This window comes from Polistes dominula, unplaced genomic scaffold (genome assembly GCF_049000335.1).
Source record: "Polistes dominula isolate Pdom_NZ unplaced genomic scaffold, Pdom_raw_medaka contig_16, whole genome shotgun sequence".
Lineage (NCBI taxonomy): Eukaryota > Metazoa > Arthropoda > Insecta > Hymenoptera > Vespidae > Polistes > Polistes dominula.
The window spans coordinates 3516020-3542713 of NW_028301040.1; the positions used below are offsets into that span (position 1 = coordinate 3516020).

General features: G+C 30.7%; 1 protein-coding gene across 10 annotated transcripts in view; it reads left to right on the forward strand.

Moving 5' to 3' along the window:
• Lar (tyrosine-protein phosphatase Lar) overlaps positions 1–26694 on the forward strand; it is a 506717-nt gene that overhangs the window by 472071 nt on the left and 7952 nt on the right. For 4 of the 10 annotated variants that reach the window (XM_015317927.2, XM_089174794.1, XM_015317926.2 and 1 more), the window contains 11 exons: positions 481–765; positions 2964–2987; positions 3631–3731; positions 4070–4399; positions 4649–4799; positions 6762–7058; positions 23727–23866; positions 24347–24552; positions 24676–24842; positions 24934–26294; positions 26386–26612. In XM_015317927.2, coding sequence (XP_015173413.1) covers positions 481–765; positions 2964–2987; positions 3631–3731; positions 4070–4399; positions 4649–4799; positions 6762–7058; positions 23727–23866; positions 24347–24552; positions 24676–24842; positions 24934–26294; positions 26386–26612 — 3289 coding nt within the window. The remainder of the gene's footprint in view (positions 1–480; positions 766–2963; positions 2988–3630; positions 3732–4069; positions 4400–4648; positions 4800–6761; positions 7059–23726; positions 23867–24346; positions 24553–24675; positions 24843–24933; positions 26295–26385; positions 26613–26694) is intronic. The other 6 variants (XM_089174791.1, XM_089174795.1, XM_089174796.1 and 3 more) reach the window with 6 other exon arrangements.

Here is a 26694-nt window from a genome sequence, read left to right on the forward strand (position 1 = left end):
TCATACTTATTATGGATCGTCTAATATAAATCCCATCCATCATGAAACCAACGCATCGTCCCTACCTTCTACCAACACTGGACGTATAATCCTAATAGCTAATTGATCGGCTTACGCTTCTGTTACTATCGGTCCATCGTATATGCTGATGATGAAATCTTCCTTCTAATCGCATCTCTCATTTTCAAGAGATAAAGAGAGAGATGGGGATGGGAATTGAAGAAGCCAACTCTGATGCATATACATAGATCAGCGATTCTCAATCTTCTTTAACCAAGAAACTCAATAAATAGTAATCTGATTGAAATCTATGTTTTATTAAACACTTTTTAATCATTTTATACTAATAAATTATTTTGATGAATATATAAGACACTTTTTGTCTTTCATAAGTTGAGAAACGTATATTATATTTGTATCATCAGATATTATAGAAAATAATTGATAATGTTATAATAATTTGAATAATTGTTTTTTTAGCACTTCCTAGTCCACCGGAAAACATTCAAGTGTCCGATATCACTGCAACCTCTGTGAAGTTGAGCTGGTCATACAAGGGACCAGACGAGTTACAATACTATGTAATCCAACACAAGCCTAAACAGGCTAATCAGCCGTTCACCGAAATTTCCGGTATCACAACGATGTATTACCACGTCAGAGGTCTTAGCCCTTACACGGAGTACGAGCTTTATGTGATAGCCGTGAACCTCATCGGCCGTGGTCCCCCAAGTGCCCCGGTGACAGTCACCACTGGTGAAACAAGTCAGTAAAACATAACGATCATCATCAATCTTACTTTTCTACATTTTTTATTTTCTTTTTTTTCCTATATATGTATGTATTTTTAAGTACATATAATTACACTTATCCGTCGTTCTCTCTCTTTTATTCGTTTTCTTTTTCATTGCATAATATTTGCATATTGCATAGAGAGAAAAAAAAAGAGAAAAAGCCTTTATCTAACTTTTTGCAGCAGCTTTAAAATAAAATTCTGTATTTTTCTCCCCTTGGAGAAATTCATATTCTCGTTTCTTTGATTTGTTTGCGTATGAAGAACAATGAATGGATTGAAAAAAAAAAAAACAATTTGTGTAAAAATAATGAAATATATGAATTTTCGTTAGAAACGAGAATTTGAAATAGGGACGAGAATTTTCATTGCAACGTAGAAACGTCAAATTTCTATTTGTTTTCTATATTTCATTCGTTTTGTCTGCTTTCTCTTTTTTTCTGTTTTTTTTTGTTTTTTTTTATTATTATTATTATTATTATTTTAAAATCACAAAATTATAACAGAACTGAAATCTCGTCCTTTCATAGCAGGTACAAAATAATTATACGAGTGACTACAGCTAAAACACAAGGCTTGAATTATTCACATTTTCATTTTCGCACTTTCACGAGAGAGCAAAACTCATTTATAATTAAATATATATACATATAAATACATAAATATATACACTCATATATGCGCAATATATATATGAATATAAAAAAAGAAAAGAAATTTGTAAATGCGTGTAAATATTACAAGTACATACATTCATACATAAATACAATACATATACATATATTCATATATACAAAAAATATATGTATATATATTTAACATACACTTACATATAATAGCACGTTCGACTATACAAAAAGCAAAACCAAAAAAAAATATTTAAAAAAAAAAGGAAAGAAAATAAAAAAAAATAACTTAAAAGAACACTTCCCGATCGTCTCTCGCGCGAATGAAACAACACACGATTACTCGTGAGTTACCATACTAATCTCGGTACGAATAAAAAGGGTTGCCTGTTCGAAAAGAAAAAAAGAAAAAATTAACAAAAAAAGAAAAAAAATAGAAGGGTTTTACAGATTTTTTGCACGTAGAACGTAGTGAAACTTTTTTGTGTCGTCGCGCGAGCGAGTGAGAACGAACGAGCGAGAGAGAGAGAGAGAAAGAGAGAAAGAAAGAGAGAAAAAAGAAAAGAATTTTGATAAATTTTTTGAGGGAAATTCTACCTTTTTTTACATGCTGTCCCGCCGTGGACGCACGATTTGGTTCATGTAAGTGACAAGTACATTTTTTTCCACCTTTTTATAACCGACTATCACCATCACCATCACAACCACCACCACCACCACCACCACCACTATCACTATCACTATAATCACTATCACCACCATAACCAACTACACCTGCTCTCCCTTCTCTCTATTGCACTTTGCATTAATGTGGTTCTGTGTGTCTATGTGGATGTGTGTGTGTGTTTTTGTTGGACCGTTTCGGCGCGTCGGGGCTTCAACGTGTCTCGTTCCGTTGACGATTTTTTTGTCCCTATACTATCATCATCATCATCATTATCATTATCATCATCATCATTGTCATCATCATTATCATAATTATCATCGTCATTCATAATCACCACTACAAATCACGAAACAACCCCTTCTCATCGTATGGACACCTTATCATCACTGATTTTTGAAAGGTGTCCACGAACGAGAAGGGGAAAGGACAAAAAAAAGATAAAATACAAAAAGAGAGAGAGAGAGAGAGAATGAGAGAGAAAGGGAGAAAGAGGAACAAAAAAAAATCTGCGGAGAGACGGCACGCGAAATTTTGCACCTTTTCCCCTTAAAAACCGTATAGTAGCACACTTCACACCCCCTCTCTTTTTATCCGTGTGGAAAAACGAAAAGAAAATTTGTAACTTTTCATATATTACATATGTTGTTGTTATCATACTTCTTCATATTTTCTTATTGTTCCTTGCTATTGTAATTATTCTTGATGTCTTATTCCTTTCATTATAGTCTTTTTGTTTGATTTTTTTTTTTTTTAGTCAAATTAAAAACATTTTCTAAATAATTTTTTTCGTATTTCCACCGATGCACTGATGTATAATTACTTTGATGACAATCGATAATAATCTTTTGACGTTTCTTCTTCTCTTTCCTCACAATAGCGGAATCTACAAATGGAGGTGCCAGTAAGTGAGATTATCATTCTAAGAGTGACGTAGTAACATTACTTAATTATTTTATTTTGTATATTCTTCTCTTGTTGTTATATTTTCATAATTTTTCCATCCTATGTTTTCCCTATAAACATAAAAAAAAAAAGACATATTTCATTTTCAATCATCTGTTTCACTCTCTTATTCATACGTGTACTATTATTATTATTATTATTATTATTAATTATTGTTTAATGTAAATTTAACTATCGTAGAGAGAATGTACGCAGCACACATGTGTTTCTTCCTTTTTTATTTTGTTGGGTAGTTAATTTGAATATAATCGTTTCTTTTTTCTTTTTCTTTTGTTTTCTAAATCAATCATGGTTTGTCGTCGTCACATGGGGTGTCCTTTCATTTGGTATCTGTGCGTGTCTCTCTCTGTGTGTGTTTATTTTATTTAAGATCAAGGGTAGATTATTTTTGTGTTCTATTTGTTCTTTAGTTTTGTTCTTTAATCACTCGTTCTTGTTTAGTCAAGTATAATTTGGTATCTAGGGCTTATTGTTTTCTTATATCATTTTCTCACGTGACTAACCAACCAATTGATTGATTATGTTTCGATTGAAATAGAATAATATTTCGTGATGATTCAATTAAATTTTGTTTTTTCTAGAACCGGGTACTGCGCCAAGAAAGGTTCAGGTCCGACCTTTAAGTTCCAGCACGATGGTTATACAATGGGACGAACCAGAAACTCCTAATGGTCAAGTGACGGTATTTGGTTTTCAATTTTTTTAACAAAATTTACAATATTTATGCCAATAAATACGAAAGTCAATTAATTAACATAGATCACACGTTCTAACACAAAATTTGATTTTATAATTAAATTTATATAACAATATCACAATTAATCAAATGATTAAATAATTAAATATGAAGGGTTTAATTTCGTACTTGAAAGTAATTGGAATAATATGAATTAAAAATTGATTTTATAATTTATTTTAATTCTAAAACTATAACAATCTCTTATAATTACCTTCACCTTTAAACAAATCCAATCAAAATAATAACAATGTTTTAATAAAGATAATTAACGATGCATTTAGGGTTACAAGGTTTACTACACGATGGATCCGAATCAACCAATGGCATCGTGGCAACATCAAATGGTCGACAACAGTCAGTTAACAACCCTTTCCGATCTAACACCTCACACCATCTACACAATTCGAGTTCAAGCCCTTACCAGTGTTGGACCTGGCCCTTTAAGTGCACCTATTCAAATTAAAACGCAACAAGGGGTACCAAGTCAACCGGAGATGCTGACGGTTGCTGACGTTGGGGAGACCAAGGTGACGCTCCATTGGAGCAAACCTGCTCATAGCAGCGAAAATATTCTCAGCTATGAGCTTTACTGGAACGATACTTATGCTAAGGTATACAAAAAAAGAAAACAAATATCTAACTTTTATTCTAATTCATTTTATTTCCATTTCAATACTTAACTTTTCGAAATATCGAATACTATGATTAATTATTTTATTACGATTATGTTAGAAGGAGAATCCTTAATCCTTTTGTTACCAACAACCTATATACCCATAGTCACATCTATGCTAAATTCTCACCTTTCGATCACACACGAGTAGTAGAATTAATTTCATGATTTGTTTTATCCTAAAAAGGAAAAACATCATCGGAGAATACCAGTGACCGAGAACTATACCTTGACCGGACTCTATCCTAACACGCTTTATTACATCTGGTTGGCTGCTAGAAGTCAACGAGGAGAGGGTGCTACGACGATACCTTGTCCAGTTCGCACGAAACAGTACGGTAAGCAGAAAAATGAGAGACCAAACGAGAAATGAGTGAGTTCACGCAGCGAGGAGTGCCAGTTGCATGTCGATTTGAAATTCGATCGTCCAGGGTGCGATATGCATTATCGTGACTGTCACCTTTCTTTTTATGTTTCCTTTTTTTTTCTCCCTCTTTTTTCTCTCTCACGAAATGCCTTTTTTACCCTTGCACGATCGTTGAAAAAAATCGTTTTGGCACAGCAGGTAGGAGGTGCTGTAGCGCTAGACGCTCCCGCAAAAGTAGCGTAAGCTATTATATTATCTCTATATTGATGCACAAACAAACACCTTTTTTTCTTACTATTCCAAAACAGTATAATCGTTGTAAAAAGTTAAAAAAAAAAAAAAAAAAAAGAAAGGAAGAACAAAGTAATTCAAAGTAATTATTAGAGTTGAGAGTAATTAGAAAAAAAAAGAATAATATTAAAATAAAAAAAAAAAAAAAAAAGAAGAAAATATCGAATAAATAATAATTGAGTAACAATAATATTTAATCGAGTGAAAGTAAAATTATTAAAAAGTAAAGAAAAATTCTAATTCAAAAAAATAATGCAAGAATGAAAAAAAAAATAAAAGATATACGAAATAGGATTAGTTTGTTGAGATATTAGAAAACATAAAGATAAAAAAAAAAATTAAAAGAAAAAAAGAGAAATATAATTTTTTAAAAATTAATACGTTAAATATACGTATGTATATTACACGTATTATTTAAAATAAAAAATATGGAGAGGGAGAATAGCAATCGTTGGAAACGTGATGAAGCGTGGGAGAGTGAGAATGACTGCATGCGTTGCAAATTAAGAAAGCCGTTTTTGGATGCCACTTTATATATATCTATATATATATACGTACATATCATTACATATAAATTGCACTAAGCACTGCATCGAATATATATGTGTGCATTTTGGGCACCTCTTTTCATTCTCAAAAACATATTAATTTACGTCCGTTATTTTCATTTGTTCGTACTTTCGTTCCCTCGTTTCAATAATTATCAATTATATACATATATGTATATATAATATACTATATTACAATATATATATATACATATCGTAATATATAATATATACATATATATATATATATAAGAAAAAAAGCAAGAAAAAAGCAAAAAAAAAAAAAAAAAGAATAAGAAAAATAAAAAAGGAAAACGTCGTTGATTCGGCATTAAAAAATTATCCTTTTATCAAGGAAAATTTAAACCTTTTTGAGTTATAGAAATGAACGACGTTAACCCTCTAAAATAATAATAACCATTGACAAGAATTATTGTCAAAAATTAATAGAGAATCCACGTACTCTAATCACGTAATCTTCTTTTCGACTGTTCAAGGATCAATTTTAATGACATGTTTATACTTTCTTCTTTTCATTTATGTTCTACTTTCTAATTCCTTGAGCCACATTAATCCGTTCAAAAAAAAAAAAAAGAAAAAAAAAAGAAAAAAAGAACCCCTATTCGAAAGTTATATAACACAAGATATATATATACCAATCATCATACGTTTTCGTTTAACGCCTTTTCCCCTTTTTTCGTGCGACGATTACGATCCAACGCGTGCCGATTTTCTAATTCGATTAGAATCTCGTCAAGGTCACCTGGATGGTCTCCCCTCCTTCTCCTTCTAAGGGTTCTTCTTTTCCTTCCCTCCTGTTTTTTGAATTTCATTAAATTCGAGGGATGATGAAAGGGTGCTTATTTCTTGCTTATTACCCCTCTCACTTATTTTCTTTCGTTTGAAAATAAAAGAAGAAAAAAAAAAAAGACGATGACCATCGTAGTAGATCTTGACGTTTCTTATCGAAAGAAAAATAATTCTTTGAGGGTGGTTAAAGCGGATCGGTCGTTAATCGTCGTAACGTGACAAATCCAATTTTGAGTTTTTTTTTGTTGTCTTTTTCCCCATCCCTATAATCGAGTTTTATATAGTCCCCGGGGCTCCGCCTCGCAATGTAACCGGCCAAGCGATCAGCCCTACCTCGATTTTGGTCACATGGGAACCACCACCTGCCGAACGTTCCAATGGGAGGATCGCTTACTACAAACTACAAGTCGTCGAAAGTGGACGCTCAGATTCCGAGGCGAAGGTTATCAAACTGAATCAGACGCGATTCGTCTTGGACGAGCTCAAAAAGTGGACAGAATATCGGATCTGGGTATTGGCGGGAACGAGCGTAGGTGATGGGCCCCCGAGTTATCCTATCTCGGTCAGAACTCACGAGGACGGTATGTATCACTGACACTGACTGATATAGTCTCTTATCTCTCTCTATCTCTCTCTCATTCGTATATATGAAAAAAAAAAAATACAACGGTTTCATGTTTCTTTTTTTTCTTTTCTTTCTATTTTTTTAGAATTTTTTTTTTATATACATGTATATATACGTATTACATATATTATTATTTTTTTTTCTTTTATATATGTATGTAATATTTATATATACATGTATATACTATATATTTTAATTTCAATATTAATTCATCTAGGTTTCATCTATCGACGATGCGCTTCTCGTTAACGTCGCGTTAATATTACAACGCGGTTATTAATTTTAAGTAATGTAATTAATAATTTTTGTATTTTTTTGTTCCTTCTTCTTCTTCTTCTTCTTCTTTTTATTAAATTATAAACGTATCGTGGATCACGCAATTGAGCAATGGTTTGTTCAATTATTGTTGTTACACATAATAAATACGTATTGTTATTAATAATTGTTATTGATCGATAGATATCGAAGAGAGATATTTGTTACAAAACCGCGTTTAATTTAACGCGAATACGCGCCTCGTTGATATATGAAAATAATGTATAAATAGAAACATTTAATAATCTCTTGCTTATAATGGCGATGCCGAGCAAGAGCCAAAAATATAAAAGCCCGCCAAAAGTCATTCGCGCGAATTATTGAAAATAAATGAAATCATAATGATTACAGTGCTGCTTGCCCACGACACGTTATTTCCTAAATAAAGAAGAAAATCATAATCATTTATCGCGATTATATAAATCGTGTGTATATCTTAATTATCGGATTGAAAATTAATAAATGTAAAACTTTCGATTTCAGATTAAAACGCTATCGTCAAACTTCGAGAACTTCCTCCTACCCCTCCAACCCTTCACCATAATCGCCCTATAATTTCCTCAATCATTTGTTATATCTATTAATAAAATTATTATCTTCTTCGTCATATTCTCTCGATGATTTCTGTAAAAGTAAAATCCTCCACCACCAATACAATTCTTCTTCTACTTCTTCTATTTCTATTTTCTATTTCTACTTCTCTATATGATATAATTATTATTCATTATTATATTATTACTATTATTATTAGTCCCTAATTGATAACGATTATTTATTTTTCTATTGTTGCATATATGTCGTATATACATATAAATATATATATATTTTATCCATGTTTTTCTGTCTATTTACATATCGTATACAGGATACGGAAGTGGTCGTTAATGTTAATAGTAATTAATAGTAATAATAATAATAATAATAATAATAATAATCGTTTGATTAAATAAATAAAAATTTCATTAAAGTTTATGAAACTCAAAAAAATTATCGCGTTTAATATAAATAATTAATAATTTAGCATTCATAATGGAAAAATGTTTCTAAATTTTACAAAATTAGACAAAAAGCTAAAATTATTGTTATATTCTAAAATACGATCATTTATTTCTATCATTTAACATACGTGCTTTTCTAAAGATACATGTGTATAATACAAACAAAATGATATCATCATATGTACATAGATTCATGTACAAATCAACATTCATAAAGCTTAGAAAAAATTTACAATTAGTATCATTAGCCATATATAAATATCTCATCAAGAAAAAATAATGGAATTATATTCTTTATTGCAAATTGCACCACGATCCGCACCCTGTATATATTTCTATCTATAAATATCACTTACTTACAATGTTAGGCTTATTATTTATACGTCACGCCACTCTCTTTTTATTTTCCATTTAAGTTATAACAGTAATTCGATAAAACAGAAAGTAACAAGTTTAAAAAAAAAAAAAAAAAAAAAAAAGTGAAAAAGTAATGTGTACGAAATACTTAAAAAAAAAAAAAAAAAATCTAAATAAAATAAAAGAACAGGTGAAAGAGACCAACAAAAAAAAAAAAAAAAAAAAAATATATATATATATATATATATATATATATATATATATATATATATATATATATCCAAATACAGAGAGAGAAATATGCACCCCATTTCTATTCATCGAGTCAATCGCATCGAGTAAAAAAAAAAAAAATTGAAAAAAGCCAAAAAAAGAAGAAAAAAAAAGGGTTCGTAGGAGGGAAAGAGGACTTGGCATCCTGTCATATATATATATATTTTTTTTTTCTGCTTTTTTTTCTTTTTTTTTTTTTTGTTGGTCTTCTTTATACGTATACATCAACAACTCCTCTCTCCTCTCCGTTAATCTTGTTTTTCTTTTTTTAACTCTCTCTCTCTCTCTCTCTCTCTCTTTCTCTCTCATTTTATTTTTGGATATTTTTATTTTTCCTTTCATTTTTTATCTCTCTGTCTCTCTCTCTCTCTCTCTCTCTCTCTCTTTATATATATATATATATCTATCTTTCTCTTTTTCCCTCTCTCTGTCTCTCTCTTTCTCTCTTTCTTTCATTTTCTGTCTCTCATTTTTGTTGCGCGAACTAAAGTTTTGAACGCGCACAATTTTTTTCGACTTTTCGTGCCTGTCCTAAACAAGCTCGTCCTAAAAAAACTAAATCCCTTTTCATATTTACACACACATACACACATATACATACATATATATATATATATACAAACAGAGTTACATACACGAGTATAGTCACATATATGCATTTAGTTAAATGTATACACTATCGCAAACATTTACAATGAAACGTATATAAACATCTACACCCACACACAGATACATATACATATATACAAATACATATCCTTTCCATATAATACTCGCGTTCTTTTCCTTCTTCGCATTCTCCCATTTTTTACAAATCGAATCTATCGCGGCATCTAACGCGGAATGCGTTAACCCCGGAAGCTTTGTATATATATAAATACATATATATATATACATATGTTGGCCCTACTTTTTTGGCTGGCGATATTTTATATTTTTGGAATTTTTGCGGCAACATATTTTCCCATCAACCAAGTCCCTTTCCTTTAAAAAAAAAAAAAAAAAAAAAAAATCCACGTTCTCTACTTCTCATAAAAAGAAATACGAAAAAAAAATATTCTGTAAAAAAAAAGAAAAAAATTTTCAATTTCAAAAAATATCAAAAAAAATATTAAAAAATAATCGTTTCGTTTTTTATAATCTGTATTAAAAAAAAAAAAAAAAAACGAAACGAATGAAATAGAAAAGAAAATATAAATGATTCGAATATAATAATTATGACATCCCTTATTCCTACACCTACCCCTGATTTATCCAATCCTTGATTGCCAACTAGTGTGTCCCCAAAGATTTTTTCCAGGTGCACGCAGCCACACGGATTTTTCAGAAGCTGATAAACTATTTTTGAATTCAGCTGTGTTCTTTAAAAGCGATAATTATTAAAGAACGATATTTTACAATTCCCATTTTACATTTTTTACAGGGCCTATAACTAACTAACTATCTATTTGTTCGTTGCCGTTGGTTTTTCCACCTAATAACAACCCCCCCCCCTTTTTATCAAACTAACCCAACAATTATTCCCTCTCTATTAATTAATTAATTGTGTTGATATATGTATATGTGAAATAATTAATAATAAGAGAAGAGAAAAGATATTTATTTTTTAAGTTTAAGTAGAAAAGTAAAGAAAAAAAAGAAAAGAAAAGAAAAGAAAAATTTAAAAAAGCAAACTCATTACTTTTTTTTCCAATTGTTTGTTGAAAATATTTTAAATAGTCATAAGTTTTGTTGAGATATGAGAAAAAAAAATGAATCTTTTTTTTCGGAGAGAGAAGAAAAGAAACAAGCAAAAGTAACAAATAACAAAAAAGAAAATTAAATCTAGAAACACTTGGACTTGAACAAATTTTCACAAACTACAAAAAAAAAAAAAATATCCCTATGAACTAATCATTTAATTAATTATACTCATTCACGTGTTTTTGTCTTTCCTTAAAGCATTTGCAGGAGGATGATCCAGGTTTTGAACACAGCTAGTCTTTAAGATTTATATCACACTCTATAACGTAATATTATTACAATTACCTTTAACTGATATGTACTCACCATACACTTCAGTGTTATTTCTGATGGTTAACGTGATTACGTCAGTAAAAGATGTTTCGTTTTTCTAATTTTAGTTCATTGAACTTCTCTTGCCACGTGTTATGACGTATAGAAAAGCCAGACTGAACGTTCACACGTATGACCCATTGCACGACAACCATCGTTTCTTTTTTCTTTTTTTTATATCTAGATAACATTTTGTATCAATTTTTGACCTAATTATAAAAAAAAAAAAAGAACAATCATTCGTTCGGACTTACTTTTTGAGAAAAGCAAAGAATGGTTACACGTTCATGAACCTACAGTCTGCGAGTAAAACGCATACATATACGCACATATATACATGTACGTATGAATATTATTTTTTTGAAGAACGTACAAAAAGGGGACGAGTATAAAAAAAAAACACCCCCAAAAAAATGAAATATATTGAAATAATAAAATAATCTTCCCCTTTTTACACAATGGAATAGAAAAGTATAAGCCCGAAACTAAAATATATGTATATATCGATGTATATATGTATGCACATAATAATCGCACTTTTTTTCACTCTATATATATATTTCACACATATACACAGACATATATATATATATATATTTCTATATCTCTGATATATCTAAGGCTCTTCTGTCTTTAGTTGAGATTTAGTTTTACCTATCGTTTGCACATGTTTAGAGCATGCCTTCGTTTGTTTAAAAACATTCCCGTCGACATTTTTCCCCCATTCTAGTTCTAATCCTCGACAATACTAAAAAAAGAGAAAAAAAAGACAAAACAAAAAAGAAATAAAACAAGAATTAAATCCCCCTTTTTACCAACCCACGAAATAATCCAAAACCACCATTAACCCTTCTCTCTTCTTCTTCTTCTTTTTAGAAAAGAAAAAAAAAATAAATCCACCAAAAGTCATGAATCCCCCCTTCAAAAAGAAACTTACCTACCAACAAAACCATCCTCCGTCCAACCTCGAAAAAAAAGAAAAAAAAATCGCTGAATTACGTCGAGTCTGCGAAACCATAGTCCTCCTATCTCTCTATCTCTCTATCTCTCTCTCTCTATCTCTCTCTCTCTCTCTCTCTCATTATTTTTCATTCTCACTCATTCATTAGTTCACTCACTAACTCATTCTCATTTTCTGTCATTCATGTCAGTCTCTCTTTCTCTCTCTCTCTCTCTCTCTCTCTCTCTCATTCACTCACTCTTTATCTATCTTTCTCTCTTTTTTCCCCTATGAATGGCATGCCGATGCATGAGACAATTTTGCTTTTTGGTTTCTAAAATTCTAATCCTCTCGAATCCCTCCAAAACGGGAGCCTCTCGAACGCCATGATCGATGGGGGAAGGGTTCGATGCTCGAAAAACCCGCATGTCGAACGTTTTTTCATTCTCCCATTTTACCCCTTCCCCCTCCCATTCACCTCATAAATACCCATTCTTCCATACTTCTTAATCAAGAACACTCCGATGCACGTTCCCATTGAAACCCCTGCAAAACCAATCCCTATATCCCAAAGAAAGAAAGAGAAAGAGAGAGAAGAGAGAGAGAGAGAAGAAATAAAGAAAGATAGAAAGATAGAAAGAGAGAGAAAAAAAGAGACAATGAACAAAGACGAAAGATACGATTCATTATTATATTTTACCAAGGATTTTTATACTACTACCACCACCACCACCCTCCTCTATCTTCAAAACGTATATTCATGCAATTGAATATATTACCTAGTACCATAGCAGCAGCAGTAGTAGTAGTAGTAGTAGTAGTAGTGGAAATAAAATTAAAAGAATATGATAAAAGGAAGAGAACCCCCCTCCCCCAAAAGAAAAAGAAAACGAAAAAAAAAATCGTATCTTCGTCCTCGTCGTCTCTAACGATCTTCCTCTTCCTCTCTCTTTCTCTTTCACTCTCCCCCCTCTCTCTCTCTCTCTCTCTCTCTCTCTCTCTCGTTCTCTCTCTTTCATCCTCCACCTTTTCCTTCATAAAGATCCACTTTCATTTCAACCAACAGTACACCACCCTACCACTCCTATCTTCAACCCTTAGCCTCAAAACCGAGCTCCGATCGTTCCCAACGACTAACCAGCTACTCCTCTTCCCTTCCTCCTCCCACTTTCACCCCACACCACTCTCTCTCTCTCTCTCTTTATCCATTGTCCTCGCGTGGAACCGAGCACGATCCTGTTCCACGTCCGAACGAGGAGGACACAAACTCTTCGTTACCACCAGTACCAAAAAAAGAAAAAAAAAGAAAAGAAAAAAAGATAAAGAAAAAAAAAAAAAAAAGAAATCAAAGCATTCCGCAGACTCGGCGGAACGAGGCGCGACGATAAAAGATATATATATTATATTCTATATATACATATAAAAAGCACTGCTGAAAGCACCCTGCCGTGTAAGCTCGCACATTGTCAAGCACAGGCTATTAAAGAATTTTCTCTCTCACCACTGTATATTTCTTATTACGTATTTCTTCTATATATATATGTCCACGCGTAATAATTGCCTATATATTATTATTATTATATATTACTATTATATATTATATATTTGCTACTACGTCATCACGTAAATATTTATTATATCAGCACTATTGTTATTATATTATTATCACTCTATCTCGTAACCTATAACGCTATTCTATTAGATCGTGTCTCGTGTGTGTATTTGGAAAGAAAATTATTATTATTATATATTATTATTATTATTATTATTATATTCATTTTGTTTTCTTACTGTTTTTTTTCTTTTAATCGGCACCACCACCACCACCACCACCACCACCACCACCTGCTGCTATATCTAGTTTAATTAATAATTGGGCTAAATCAAATGATATTTTCTTCATGAAAATATCTTATAGAACAAAAAAATCACTTCTTCACGCGGGCACCGTGTCTTTTTTTTTGTATGTCTCGCACCCACCACGCACGCATATACACGTAGGTGCCGTAACGTGAGAAACGCCACGAAAACGACGACGACTAATTCATAACAATGTAAAATTTATTCGATTTATACGTTATAATGTTACGAAGGAAAATATTTGATCAATGTAAAGTGCAATTATGATATTTTTATCTTTTTATACCCAAAAGTTAGTATCCTGCAATTAATTACAAGCCATCGTGGCTTTTATTAAACTCTAATTGCGGTTATTATGCTTGGATTATAACAACCTTCTCTTTCTCTCTCTCTCTCTCTCTCTCTCTCTCTTTATTTCTCGTTGTAATCCATTTATTATCGTCGATAAAAGCTCTGTAAACCATAAAGCATTCGCGTAGTCATTGTCATTCGGCAGCTAACAATCAGCTGGTAACTTTGTCTCTCCTCCCCGGCTATGTTTTGTGTTTCTTTGTCAATTTGTTTATAAAATGATGATAATTTATTAAAAACGATCTCGTGTTTCTTTTTTTTTTGCAATTTCAACTACCTGTATGCATGGTCGAAGGACCTTTCAAAATAAAATAAATAAAATGTAATTGAACGTTAAAAAATTTCGCAACCAATACCACCACCACCACCACCACCACCACCATGAGAGATACGTAAAACTAATTCATAAAAAATGCATCTGTCTCTGTCTGTCTCTCTCTTTCTCTCTCTATTTCCATTGATTAGCCCAATCATAAATAATTTCATTATCAAATGTACTTTACATGCCATCGAACACGATCGATTATTATAGAGAATTTATCTTTTATTCTCCTCGTTAAAGTTAAATCGTATTCAACGTGTGTGCTACCGTTGAACGTTGAAATATAAAAATTGTTGTTTGGGGTCGTGTTCGCGCGCGTTTACTCACGTACACGGCTATGTCTATATATATGCGCACGGAATAATATTCACCGAGCATAAGAGCACTTACGCGATACTTTGGAGTGTATATGATTGTTACGTGAACGATGCGATATCGTGCCGAGCACCAGCACTGAAAAGCACCCACTCACACCCCCTTTCACCCCTTTCGATAAGCAGAGCAGCACAAGCCAGCAGTTTTGCTCCACGTTCGCAAGAAACCACCCCCCCCCCCCACTATTCACCCACCCACTTTCACTACTATTCACTACTTCTACTTGTACTTCTACTTCTACTAGTACTACTACTACTACTACTACTAACTACTGTTGTGTATGCGTGAAACGACGAAATCCTGTCGATGACGTTTTTATCCAACGTAGATCTTTTCTTCGCGATTTTTCTTCTTCTTCTTGTTATTCTTATTCTTATTCTTATTCTTATTCTTATTCTTATTCTTTCCACTCATCTTTCAAATACATGCATTTCTATTTTTATTATACATTCACCAATCATGTTTCAACTTATCGATTCGATTCTATGCTTAGAAAAAAACTTACATCGACGTGGTTTCGATCGTGGTGTGTCTGTGTGAATGTGAAAGCGTGATTGGGGTAAAAGGATAATGGGATGCATGCAAGGGAAGGACGACGCGAATTTCGTGTACGATGCAATTATTAAAAAAAAGAACAAAATTTCATTCAAAAAAAAAAAAGAAAAAATACAATAATAATCGAAGAAATAAAAAAGAACAATATTAATAATAATAATAAATCATGGGTGAAAAAACAATCGTTGATTATCGATTTGTTTAATAAACTATCGGGAATGCAAAAAAATATTTAAAAAAAAAAAAAGCATTTAAGAAACATTTAAAAAATAAAATAGAACAAAAAATGTAAAACTAATGAGAAACATAAAATACGAGTAAACGATCGGGATTATTAAAAATGGGGGTGGGTTCTTTCATTTTTTGAAGGGGGCTGGAAAAATTGTCGCGCTTGCAAAACCCGCTCTACGCGTCTCTCGTTTCAACTTTGCGTAATCTTCGATTTTTCTTCGAACGAAATAATGGTGTTAAAAGAGATCTTTAAGAAAAAGAACAAAAAAAAAAAAGAAAAAGAAAAAATAAAGAAGAAAGAAAAATTATCGAAGATTTAAAAGATTACAATCAAACGAGACGAAAAAAAGTGTCGAAAAATTAATTTAAAAAAGTGAAAAGTAACACATGAAAAGAAAAAAAAAAAAAAGAAATTAAACTAAACGACTATAGCGATCTCTTCGATACATTTGAATACCAATATTACATGACGAGTCGATTTCTCGATAATACTTTTTTTTTTTATTCTTCATTTAATGGAGAAACCTCCTCGTCCGTTTATAATGGGAACAGTTGTGGGATTGTCGTGTGGGAATTTTTTTTTATCTATAACATGCAATTATTAACAATGTAATGCAATTAAAAAAAAAAATAGATTATTGTTATTTCTTTTTTTGTTTTATTTTTTGACGTTGCTATTTACATTTTTCAAGAATAAAGCGTTACTTTTATCGTCTTAAATAAAATAAATAGAAAAAAAATAGAGAGAAGAGAGAGTAGTGTTTTAATTGGTAATATATATATATATATTATTCAATTAATTATATTATATTATATATTAATTAATTATAATATATATAAATTATGATATAATATATTAATATATACATATATAAATATTATATATTATTTATAATTATAATAATAATAATATATATAAAAACAAAAACTTTTCTCTATTTTTTTCCTATTTAAATTATATTAATTATAATCTAAACTATTCACAGTTGTTACATTCTATATGTATCTAAATATATGTATATGTATATATACACGAATTTGCTACGTATATACTTAGGGACATGTAATACGCGTCCTCATAATTAATAATCCACTTCCTCGTGTGTACGTTTATTATAATTTCATTAGAATAATTAACCACCTTCCGCTCTTTCGATACGGTTTTTCTTCACTTTGTTTAAAAATTACTTAAAATATTTGCAACAAATATTCTTTCTTTACATTTTTCTATTATTTTTCTTCTTATTATTATCATTATTACTTATTTATTTATTTGAACCATTTTCTTTTTTCATTTTATATTATAACTATTCATTGTGTGTGTTTTTCTCTTTGTCGAAAATTGATCGGAAAATTCGTTAAAATATTCTCCCCCTGTTCTCTGTCTCTCTCTCTCTCTCTTTTTTCTCTCCCAACTAATGCTCGTTACCAGGAATATGAAAGGAAAGTAGTTCATCGTTGAATTTTATTAACCAGATTTTATAGACAGAGAAAAAAAAAGAGAGAGAGAGAGAGAGAGAGGAAAAAAATAGGAAAAATAAAATATATAAATATAAAATAATAAAAAGAAATAAAAAATAGAACAAACAAAAAAAATGATAATGGAAGAAACTAATCGACGAGTCGTGAATTTTTTGTGAAAGCATTTAAAAAAAAAAAAAAAAAAATCCAGTAATATTTGATAAAAAGAAAATTTTTGTTTTCTACGCAAAAACAATCATCCTCTTTCTCTTTTTTACGTCCGAATTTTTTTGAGTGTTTTTTTTTTTTTTTTTCTACTACTACTACCCCGTTTGTTTTATTTTTCATATATTAATTATTTCTTTCGGGATTTTTTTTTTTCATTTTTTTTTTAACATGTGCGACTCGTACACACATATTGTTTTAAAAAAACATATAATATTTGTTAATGAAATTTACGTTAGAAGCATGCAAGGATTAACGATCCTGTACTCGATTCGATTTTATTAATTAAATCACCGTGTATCTATTTATTATTATTATTATTATTATTATTATTATTATTATTATTATTATTATTATTATTATTATTATTAAAAATATAAATACGTTTTATTTTATTATATTTTTTTTTATATTATAATAATTATATATATATTCACAACAATCTAATTTGAAATATTAATACCCTGTACATAAAAGAAATGTATATGTGTATGTGTGTCGTATCATTACAATAACGTGAAACGAATTTTAATCTTTTATCTCTCTTGAATTTTTATTATTATTATAATTATTTTTTTTTTTATTTTTATTTCTTGTAACAACAGAATTATTTATTGATATAAATATAATATTTTATTATTAATCTAAATTATATAATATCGATTAATCTCTTCTTGATTCTCAAATTCAATGCACGCTCTCTCAATGATACGTTCGTGTTGTATATTTGGTTATTTTTTAATTTCAACGAAATAAATTTCATTCGTTTCATCATTGCGATTGAATTATGATTGAGATATTATGAACGTATGATTTTTTTGTTCAAATAATATACAGGTAGGCTTATCACATTTTCAAATAAGAATTTGTCAAAGGATCAAAATAAAAACTAGGTGTGTGTGTATTTAGGTATATTGATTTTTATGAGCAATATTTTATGACGTTTAAACTTTTTTCCCCGGCTAAACAAAAATACGTACGAGACCAACAAGAAGTAAGTCAATGGTGTATTACGCATGGTGTATATTAATAACCTTATTTCCCCCCCCCTCCCTCTCCCCCCCCCCCCCATTAGTTAACTCCATTAGTCTCTCTATATATATATATTGATCGATTTATAGATTTTTTTAGCTGCTCTTCTTCACTCGAACGACAACCAATCAATAATGACAATGATAATGACGTTGATTTTTTTTTCACGCGTACGTTGCGTGTATCATTCATTCATGTGTGATGTGAAAGAAAGAAAGAGAGAGAGAGAGAGAGAGAGAGAGAGAAAGAGAGAATAATTTAAAAAAAAAAAAAAAAGATATTTACGTAGATCTTTTATCTCGTTCGGAAACCCCCGGTGAAATTTTGCGATTTTTTACACGAACGAGTGTTCGGCGGCGTGGGGTGTGTTTCCGTGAGTATGTGAGAGATGTAAGAAATGAAAAAATTGAATGAAAGGAAAAGAATGTACGATGATGAATGTACCAATGAGAGAAAGAGAGAGAGAGTGAGAGAGAGAGAGAGAGAGAGAGAGTGGTATGAGAGCAAATGAAAGAAAGAAAAAGATATTTTGTCGACGGTACCCGAGGAAGTGATCTCTTACACGGATTTGCAGCGTACTGAAACTAAAAAAAAGACTTTTTGCCCGAGCCATAACATTTTTTTGCGGGTGAGACTTTTTGGAGTTGCAGACACAGAGAAAGAAAAAGATATAAAAAAAAAAATAAATTTTTTCCACGAAAGGACACTCCACCACCACCCCTCTTCGGCATTACTTATTACGTCCCTGACATATTTCGTAACCGCGAAAAAAAGACAATTTTTTTGAAATATCATCGACGAAGAATCGCGGATAAAAAAAAAAAAAGAAATAAAAAATAAACAACAAACGAGAGAAAGAAAAGTAAAATAAAAAAAATAAAATAAAAAAAATCACACGCGATGCAAATATTTTGTCGCGAAAAAAAAAATGATTTTTTTCTAATAGTTTTTTTGGTTTTTCGGTTAGTTTTTTCTTCTTCTTCTTCTTCTTCTTCTTCTTCTTTTTTCCTGTGCGCGGGGATGACGGCGCACTGCTTTTTTTCTCGAGATACAAATAAAAAAAATAATTAAAACAAAAAAAAGAAAGAAAGAAAGAGAGAGAGAGAAAGAGTATAAGTACACGTATGTATATATGTATGTATGTAATGTATACGTACGTACGTACGTACGTGTATGTAAGCACGTTCGTGAACGGCCGAATACGACACACGAGGTTGTACGAAGGAAGAAGAAAAATATATTTTTATTCTCCCCCTCCCCCTGCCCCCTTCTCCGATGTGTTTTACATAAACGTACGACAAAATCATCATTATGATCATGATCATCATCATCATCATAATCATCATTATCATTAATTTTCATCTTATCATTATCAACTATAACAAAACATCCAAACAACCATAAAACATATTCCCTTCTTTTTATATTCTCTTTCTATAACTTATGGTTTTTTTTCCTCTAATCCTATAGCTTTCTTTTTCGTAGACATTCTTATCATAGGTCTTTCCCTTTTTTCTGAACACCGCGTTTCGCGGAGGAAGAAACCGACTATCGATTTTTAAACGTCAACTTAATCCATCTTCTTTTTTGATTTTTTATATTCCGATTTTTAACAGAGAATAATTTGTATAAATTCAATCGTGATATATTCAGATTTTATGGGAAAGAATTAAAAAAATTTAAAAACCTAAAATTCTTTAATTGTAAATTATTATTTTCGAATGAATAAAGACAATGTTACTTCCTTCGCGAAATGAAAAACAGGTGTGTACATGAGCCTTTAGTTATTTCATATTTGGAGTAGTGATTGCGCATGCCAAATAATAAAAATAATAATTAAAAAAAAAAAGAAAGAGAGTAAAGGAAAAGAAAGTAAGAAAAGTAAGAAAGATAAAATGAAAACGAAAGATATTCTCACGTCTCCCGCCTCTCTACCAATCTCTACTGCCATTATTATTATATTAGGTGGATCGAGAACTATAATAATTATTTTTTTTGTTCATCTCTAATCTCTGTAAGGAAAAAACATAAAAACAAAAAAAAACATAGAATTATATATATATATCAAACTCATAGATATTGATTCGTACGAAAAAGAGCTGGACTCAAATAATATATATTTATATATATAAATATATATATATATTATACATAATAATAATAATATTAATAATATATTATTTACAAATATTCTTAGAGATGGAGAAAAATGATGAATGGATTGATTGAACGTATGAATTTATATGAAAATCGAACGATTCTGAGAGTGTATGTGATTTCAAAATCGAATGATTGAAAGATTGCGTGAAAAATAATATATCTGTGTGTGTTTGTATGTGAGAAAGATAAAGAAATAGGAAATAATCAAAGGGCAGTACTCAAGGGAGAAATATTTTTTACTTTTCCCAATGGAGAAAAATAACAAAACAAAAAATATATATATATATATATTATATAGAGAGGACCAGTTATTTAAATATATTTTTATTAACAATAATGAATGATTAATTAATAATCATAGATTATTACTTGCATTATAATACTGTTATCCCAGAAAGAAAAAAAAAAGAAAAATCTTACTATTTCTGATATGCTTGTATATGGAAAAAAAAAACAAACGAACAAAAAAATATGAAAGAAACAAATAGAAATGAATTAATGAATGTTTATATATTTTATATATATATATATATGTATATATGTATATATTATATATATACATATAATAACATAGGACAAAAAGATATAATAATTTTTTGTAATTTTATTCTTATCTTTAACAATCACAAATTATATTACGTGTGCGAAATTGACACGAATTTTTACGAGTTTTTTTCCCACTTTTTTGGCGACTTTTGGGGCGCAGATGACAAAAGTGAGTATCCCTTTAGCTCGTCTCGAGTTTTGTGCAAATTTATTATTTTAATAAATAATAAATAATATAAAAATCTTTTTTTTTATTTTTGTTATATTGCATATTTCTTCATATAAGTATCTCTGTATTATTTTATTTATTTTATTTTTTTTTTTTTTTTTTATATTGTTCCACATATATACGCGTATTACGCATCGTTACTTTTTTGATACTCGTACTTTTTCTCTTTTTTTCACTTTTTTGATGGAACTCTACTATCAGAGAGCATTTTTGAGATACTACTACCACTTTTGGTTTTGATCTTTGTTTGTTTTTTTATTTCTTTTTTTATTTTTTTTTTTATTTTTGCAACAGCAGCATCCAAACGCATAGAACGTGCATTGAGCGTGCATACACCGCACATGTATCTGACGTGTAACATTTTAAACGTCTATCAATGAAAACACACAGAGACAGATAGATATAGACACAGTGAGAGTTATGGTTACGTTCGATACATTTAAGAGATACAAGTTCGATGGATCGATGGCAACACGATGATCTTTGATAGAAGACACTTGGTTTGTAAAACGATATTCGACAGTTACCTGTTCGCACATTGTCAAATATTCCACGAACCATATCTCCGTGACCATTTACATCACAAATCCGTTGTTTTAAGGATTGTAAAATTAATCGTAAAGAAAAAGAATAATAAAAAAAAGAAAAGAACAAAAAAAAATAATATTTGAATTAATTTTTAAATAAAAATAAATAAAAAGATAATAAAAACGTGGATACATGCGTGCATGCACGCATAATACACTTTGGCAAACAAACTTTTCTCTTTTTTTTTTGTTTTTTGTGGTTTCTTTTTTGCTCTACATAGAAAGATGAAAAAATATATTTATATTATCAAACGTCTCGTTCCATTATTATTATTAATATATTATAAACGATATTAATTATCGATAGATCGAACACAAGTTGTTCTATATCGATGTTAACTAATATTATAATAGTACTCACCTCGTTGTGTATCGTTTTGTTGTGTAACGAGTCTAACGATAATTGTTAATTAAATCTAAAACGAGATTGGTTGTTTATTTATTTTTTTTTTCTATATATATATACATATGTTTCACGTTATCGTCTCATTTATATTATTTATACAACAATTAAAGAAATTAATAATAATAATAATTATCATCATCGTTGATCATAACAAAATCATTCGAGTATTATGATACAATAATCTGTCTACATAATTAACTCATAATGTTATAAAACGAAAAAAAAGAAAATTTAATTAAAATTTCAATTACCATCACATTTGTCATAATCTTGAATGTTTCGTTATTTTCAATGATAATCTTCATCGTTATTCTTACGGAAAATCTTCACTGAATCGTCGTCCGCGTTTGAAATATCGCGAGAAATAATTTTAAAATGAACTACTTCAATGATAATATATATTTTTGTTCATTGCAAAAAACGAAATGACAATTTTTTACGCGTGGAAAAAAAAATAAAAGGAATTAAAAAAAAAAAAATGTAAAATACTGACGTTAATGGAACGCGAAGGAAAAGGGACATATAATTACATACATAAAAATATATATATATGTATATATATGTAAACACCATATACATATATATATGTATCCATATATATTAAAAAACACATTATTGGTATTCAAATGGAGCATTACCGGGTGCGAGGGGTTAATATCGTAGAGCATGGGGTGCGGCGTGCCTCGTAATATTGTTTGTACGTCGTTTTGTCCGTGAGTGATTGGTGCCAGCATGTTCAATATCCTATACTATATCGATTTATTTTTGTACTTCCCAATTTTTTATTTTCTTTTTCTTCTATTTCTCATTTCTTTCTGTTTCTCATTTTTTTATTTTTTTTTTCTATATGACAAGAAACAAAAGTTACGAACGAACAAACACAAATAATAATAGACGAACGATGACATTTCCAACGAACGAAATAACTAAAAAAAAAATTATATATATATTTTGTTAATTTAATTATTTTTCCTCTAGTTTTAATTTACCTTTTTAATTTACAGGACAGCGAAAACTAATTATCTTAATGACTGCTTTTGTTTTATCATATTATTTCAGGCATTTTCATATTTCCAATCAAATTTGGTTTCATTCATATTTATATGCATATTGTATTAATTATTATTATTATATATATATATATATTTGTATCGATTTTTTGTTTATTAATTACTGAGTTTTTCCTAAAAACCTTTACTAATTACCCGCCCCCTTCCCATCATCACCATCACCATCACCACCTATCTTTACCTGTATGAAAGCGTGGGTATGACGAGAATGAATGTTTGTAAGTGTGCTGCATGTTAGCCATAAAGTGCACAATCTAATTGTAGCTTGGGTTACAGTGCCAGGAGATCCTCAAAACGTCAAAGTGACGCCGATCAATTCAACGGCGATACACGTCAAATGGGATCCGCCCAAGGCTAAGGACCAAAATGGAGTAATCAGGGGCTATCACATACATGTACAAGAAGTACGAGAAGAAGTACGTATTTTCTTATTAATTAATAATTATCAAAATAATTCTATAGAAGTATAATACTAAATAATTACTTCCAAAATCTATTCATAATAATAATAATAATAATAATAATAATAATATGAGTTAAACAAATTTTCCATTTTTTAATTTATAAATTAAAAAAAAAATATATAAAAATCTGTGCAAAGTATACCTATACCAATTTATATAAAAAAAAAAAAAACACTTTTTTCTTTTTTCTTATTTTTATATATAACAATATATGTTGATAATTTATATTCCATATTTTATAATTAATATAATATTTTATGAAATAAATGTAATTTATTATATGTTTGAATAAGAATAAATGTAATATGTTACGTAAAATAATTACAAATATATATTATAATACATAAAAGATAAACGGAATGTTAATGGAGAGATAAGTAACGAAAGATATTTAAGAATAATGTTAAAGAATAATTTTGTAAATTTTATCAGGGAAGAGACGATGTGTTTAACGAACCGATACGTCGGGACGTACAAGAGGACAATGTACGAGAAATAAATATCACAGGACTGCAACCGGATACAAAGTACTCTGTACAGATAGCCGCGTTGACGAGAAAAGGAGACGGTGATCGATCGGCGCCGGTACACGTTAAAACACCTGGCGGGGTACCAAACAGACCGCAAGTTAGCATAAAGTAAGGAATCTTTTTCTATATTTCATTTTGTTTTGAATAAAACAACGAAACATTTTATTTCTTTTTTTCCTATTGTTATTTTTGTTCTTTTTTTTTATATTTTTATTTTTTTTTTTTATTTAGAGCCGTTGGTAGAGATCCCGAGATGATCACATTAGAATGGACGGAACCAAGTCAAACATACGGCGAACTATTGGGTTATAGAATTCGTTATGGTATTAAAAATCAAACCCTTAAAAAAGAATTCATTCGTGGAACTCATCAGCACTCATACAAGATCACCGATCTCGGTAAGGTCGATTATTTCCTTGTCTTATGTTAATTTATTAATCTTACGAAAAAGATAAGAATTATTCGTAATTAATTTTGTTTCGTTCAAAGAAGAACGCGGCGTAGAATACGAATTTCGAGTTGCTGGTCAAAACAATGTTGGATATGGGCAAGAAACTGTACAATATTGGTCAAGTCCTGAGGGAGAACCTAGCGGATCACCAACCAATTTGTCTTACTTTTTTCAAACACCTGACACCCTTTGCGTCACTTGGGACAAACCATTGAGACAACATCGAAACGGTCAGATCATTGGTTACGATGTGCAGTTCAATAAAAAGAACGATCATTCCTCGATTATAGAAAGGAATACGACGAAAACTCGTGCGGTATTTTCAAATTTGGAAGAAGACACAGAATACGTTTTCCACGTTAGAGCAAGAACTTCGAGAGGTAGTGGCCCATATTCGGAGAAAATTACTATAATAACGGAGAAGGATATCGGTAGAGCACCGATGTTAGTCAAAGCCGTCGCAACTTCTGAATCGAGCGTTGAAGTTTGGTGGGAACCCGTACCTAATCGCGGCAAGATCACTGGTTATCAAGTTTTCTATACTACAACACCAGTTGAGGATCTTGACGAATGGAAACAAAAGACCGTTGGTCTGACCGAGTCTACGGACCTGGTCAATCTCGAGAAGTTCACTCAATATGCCATAACCGTAGCGGCGAGATACAAGAGTGGTCTAGGTAGAATCAGCCAAAAGATCACGGTAACTGTTAAACCAGAAGATGTGCCTTTGAATCTCAGAGCACCAGAGTCGTCAACTCACTCGATGACGTTATCTTGGACACCGCCTATAAGACTGAATCCCACGAATTACAAGGTGTCCTTCGACGCCGTTAAAGAGTTCGTCGACTCTCAAGGTATAACGCAAACGCAAATCGTACCACGTCGACAAATCCTCTTCGATCCTGGCGTTACCAGTACAACCATTAACGAGCTTCAACCATTCACTACATATAATGTTAACGTTAGTGCCGTACCACGAGATGGACAATATAGACCACCAGCTAAAATCACCGTCACCACACAAATGGCTGCACCGAAACCTATGGTTAAACCAGACTTTTATGGGGTCGTCAATGGCGAAGAGATTCAAGTGATCCTACCTCAGGCGTCCGAAGAGTATGGGCCAATTTCTCACTATTATTTGATCGTTGTACCTGAAGATAAATCAACGGCTGACAAACAACCCGATGAACTTACGGAAGACATGATTACGGGAAAAGCCACTAAAACGGAACGAGAGAACGCACCTTACATCGCTGCTAAATTCCCTCATAGAGACATTCCTTATACCTTCCATTTAGGAAGTGGTGATTTGTACGAGGGATATGAAAACAGAAAGTTAGAGAGGAATAAGAGATATAGAATTTTTGTACGTGCCGTGGTTGACACTCCTAGAAAGGTCAGTAATACACCTTACTATTCTTTTTTATAAAAAAAAACATAATCTTACTCAATAATAGACGAATTAACGTTAACAATTTACTTTTCAGCATCTCTACACTTCCTCACCTTTCTCTGAGTATCTTTCATTGGATATGAGAGAAGTTCCACCGGGTGAACCTCCACGTCGACCAAATCCAAATACTCCAGTCGACGGAAATCCTGAAGTGTCTGTTAAAACCCGTGGACAGGATCCTGGAATGGTTTGGGTAGTTGGTCCTATAATAGCAGCACTTATGGTCAGCATCTGTTTGATTCTAGTATTCGTTATAAAAAAGTAAGTCCCCATACAAATTAGAAATATTTACACTTGTTTCTAATTATTACAAATATTTACGTGACAGAACATTAATATTTAT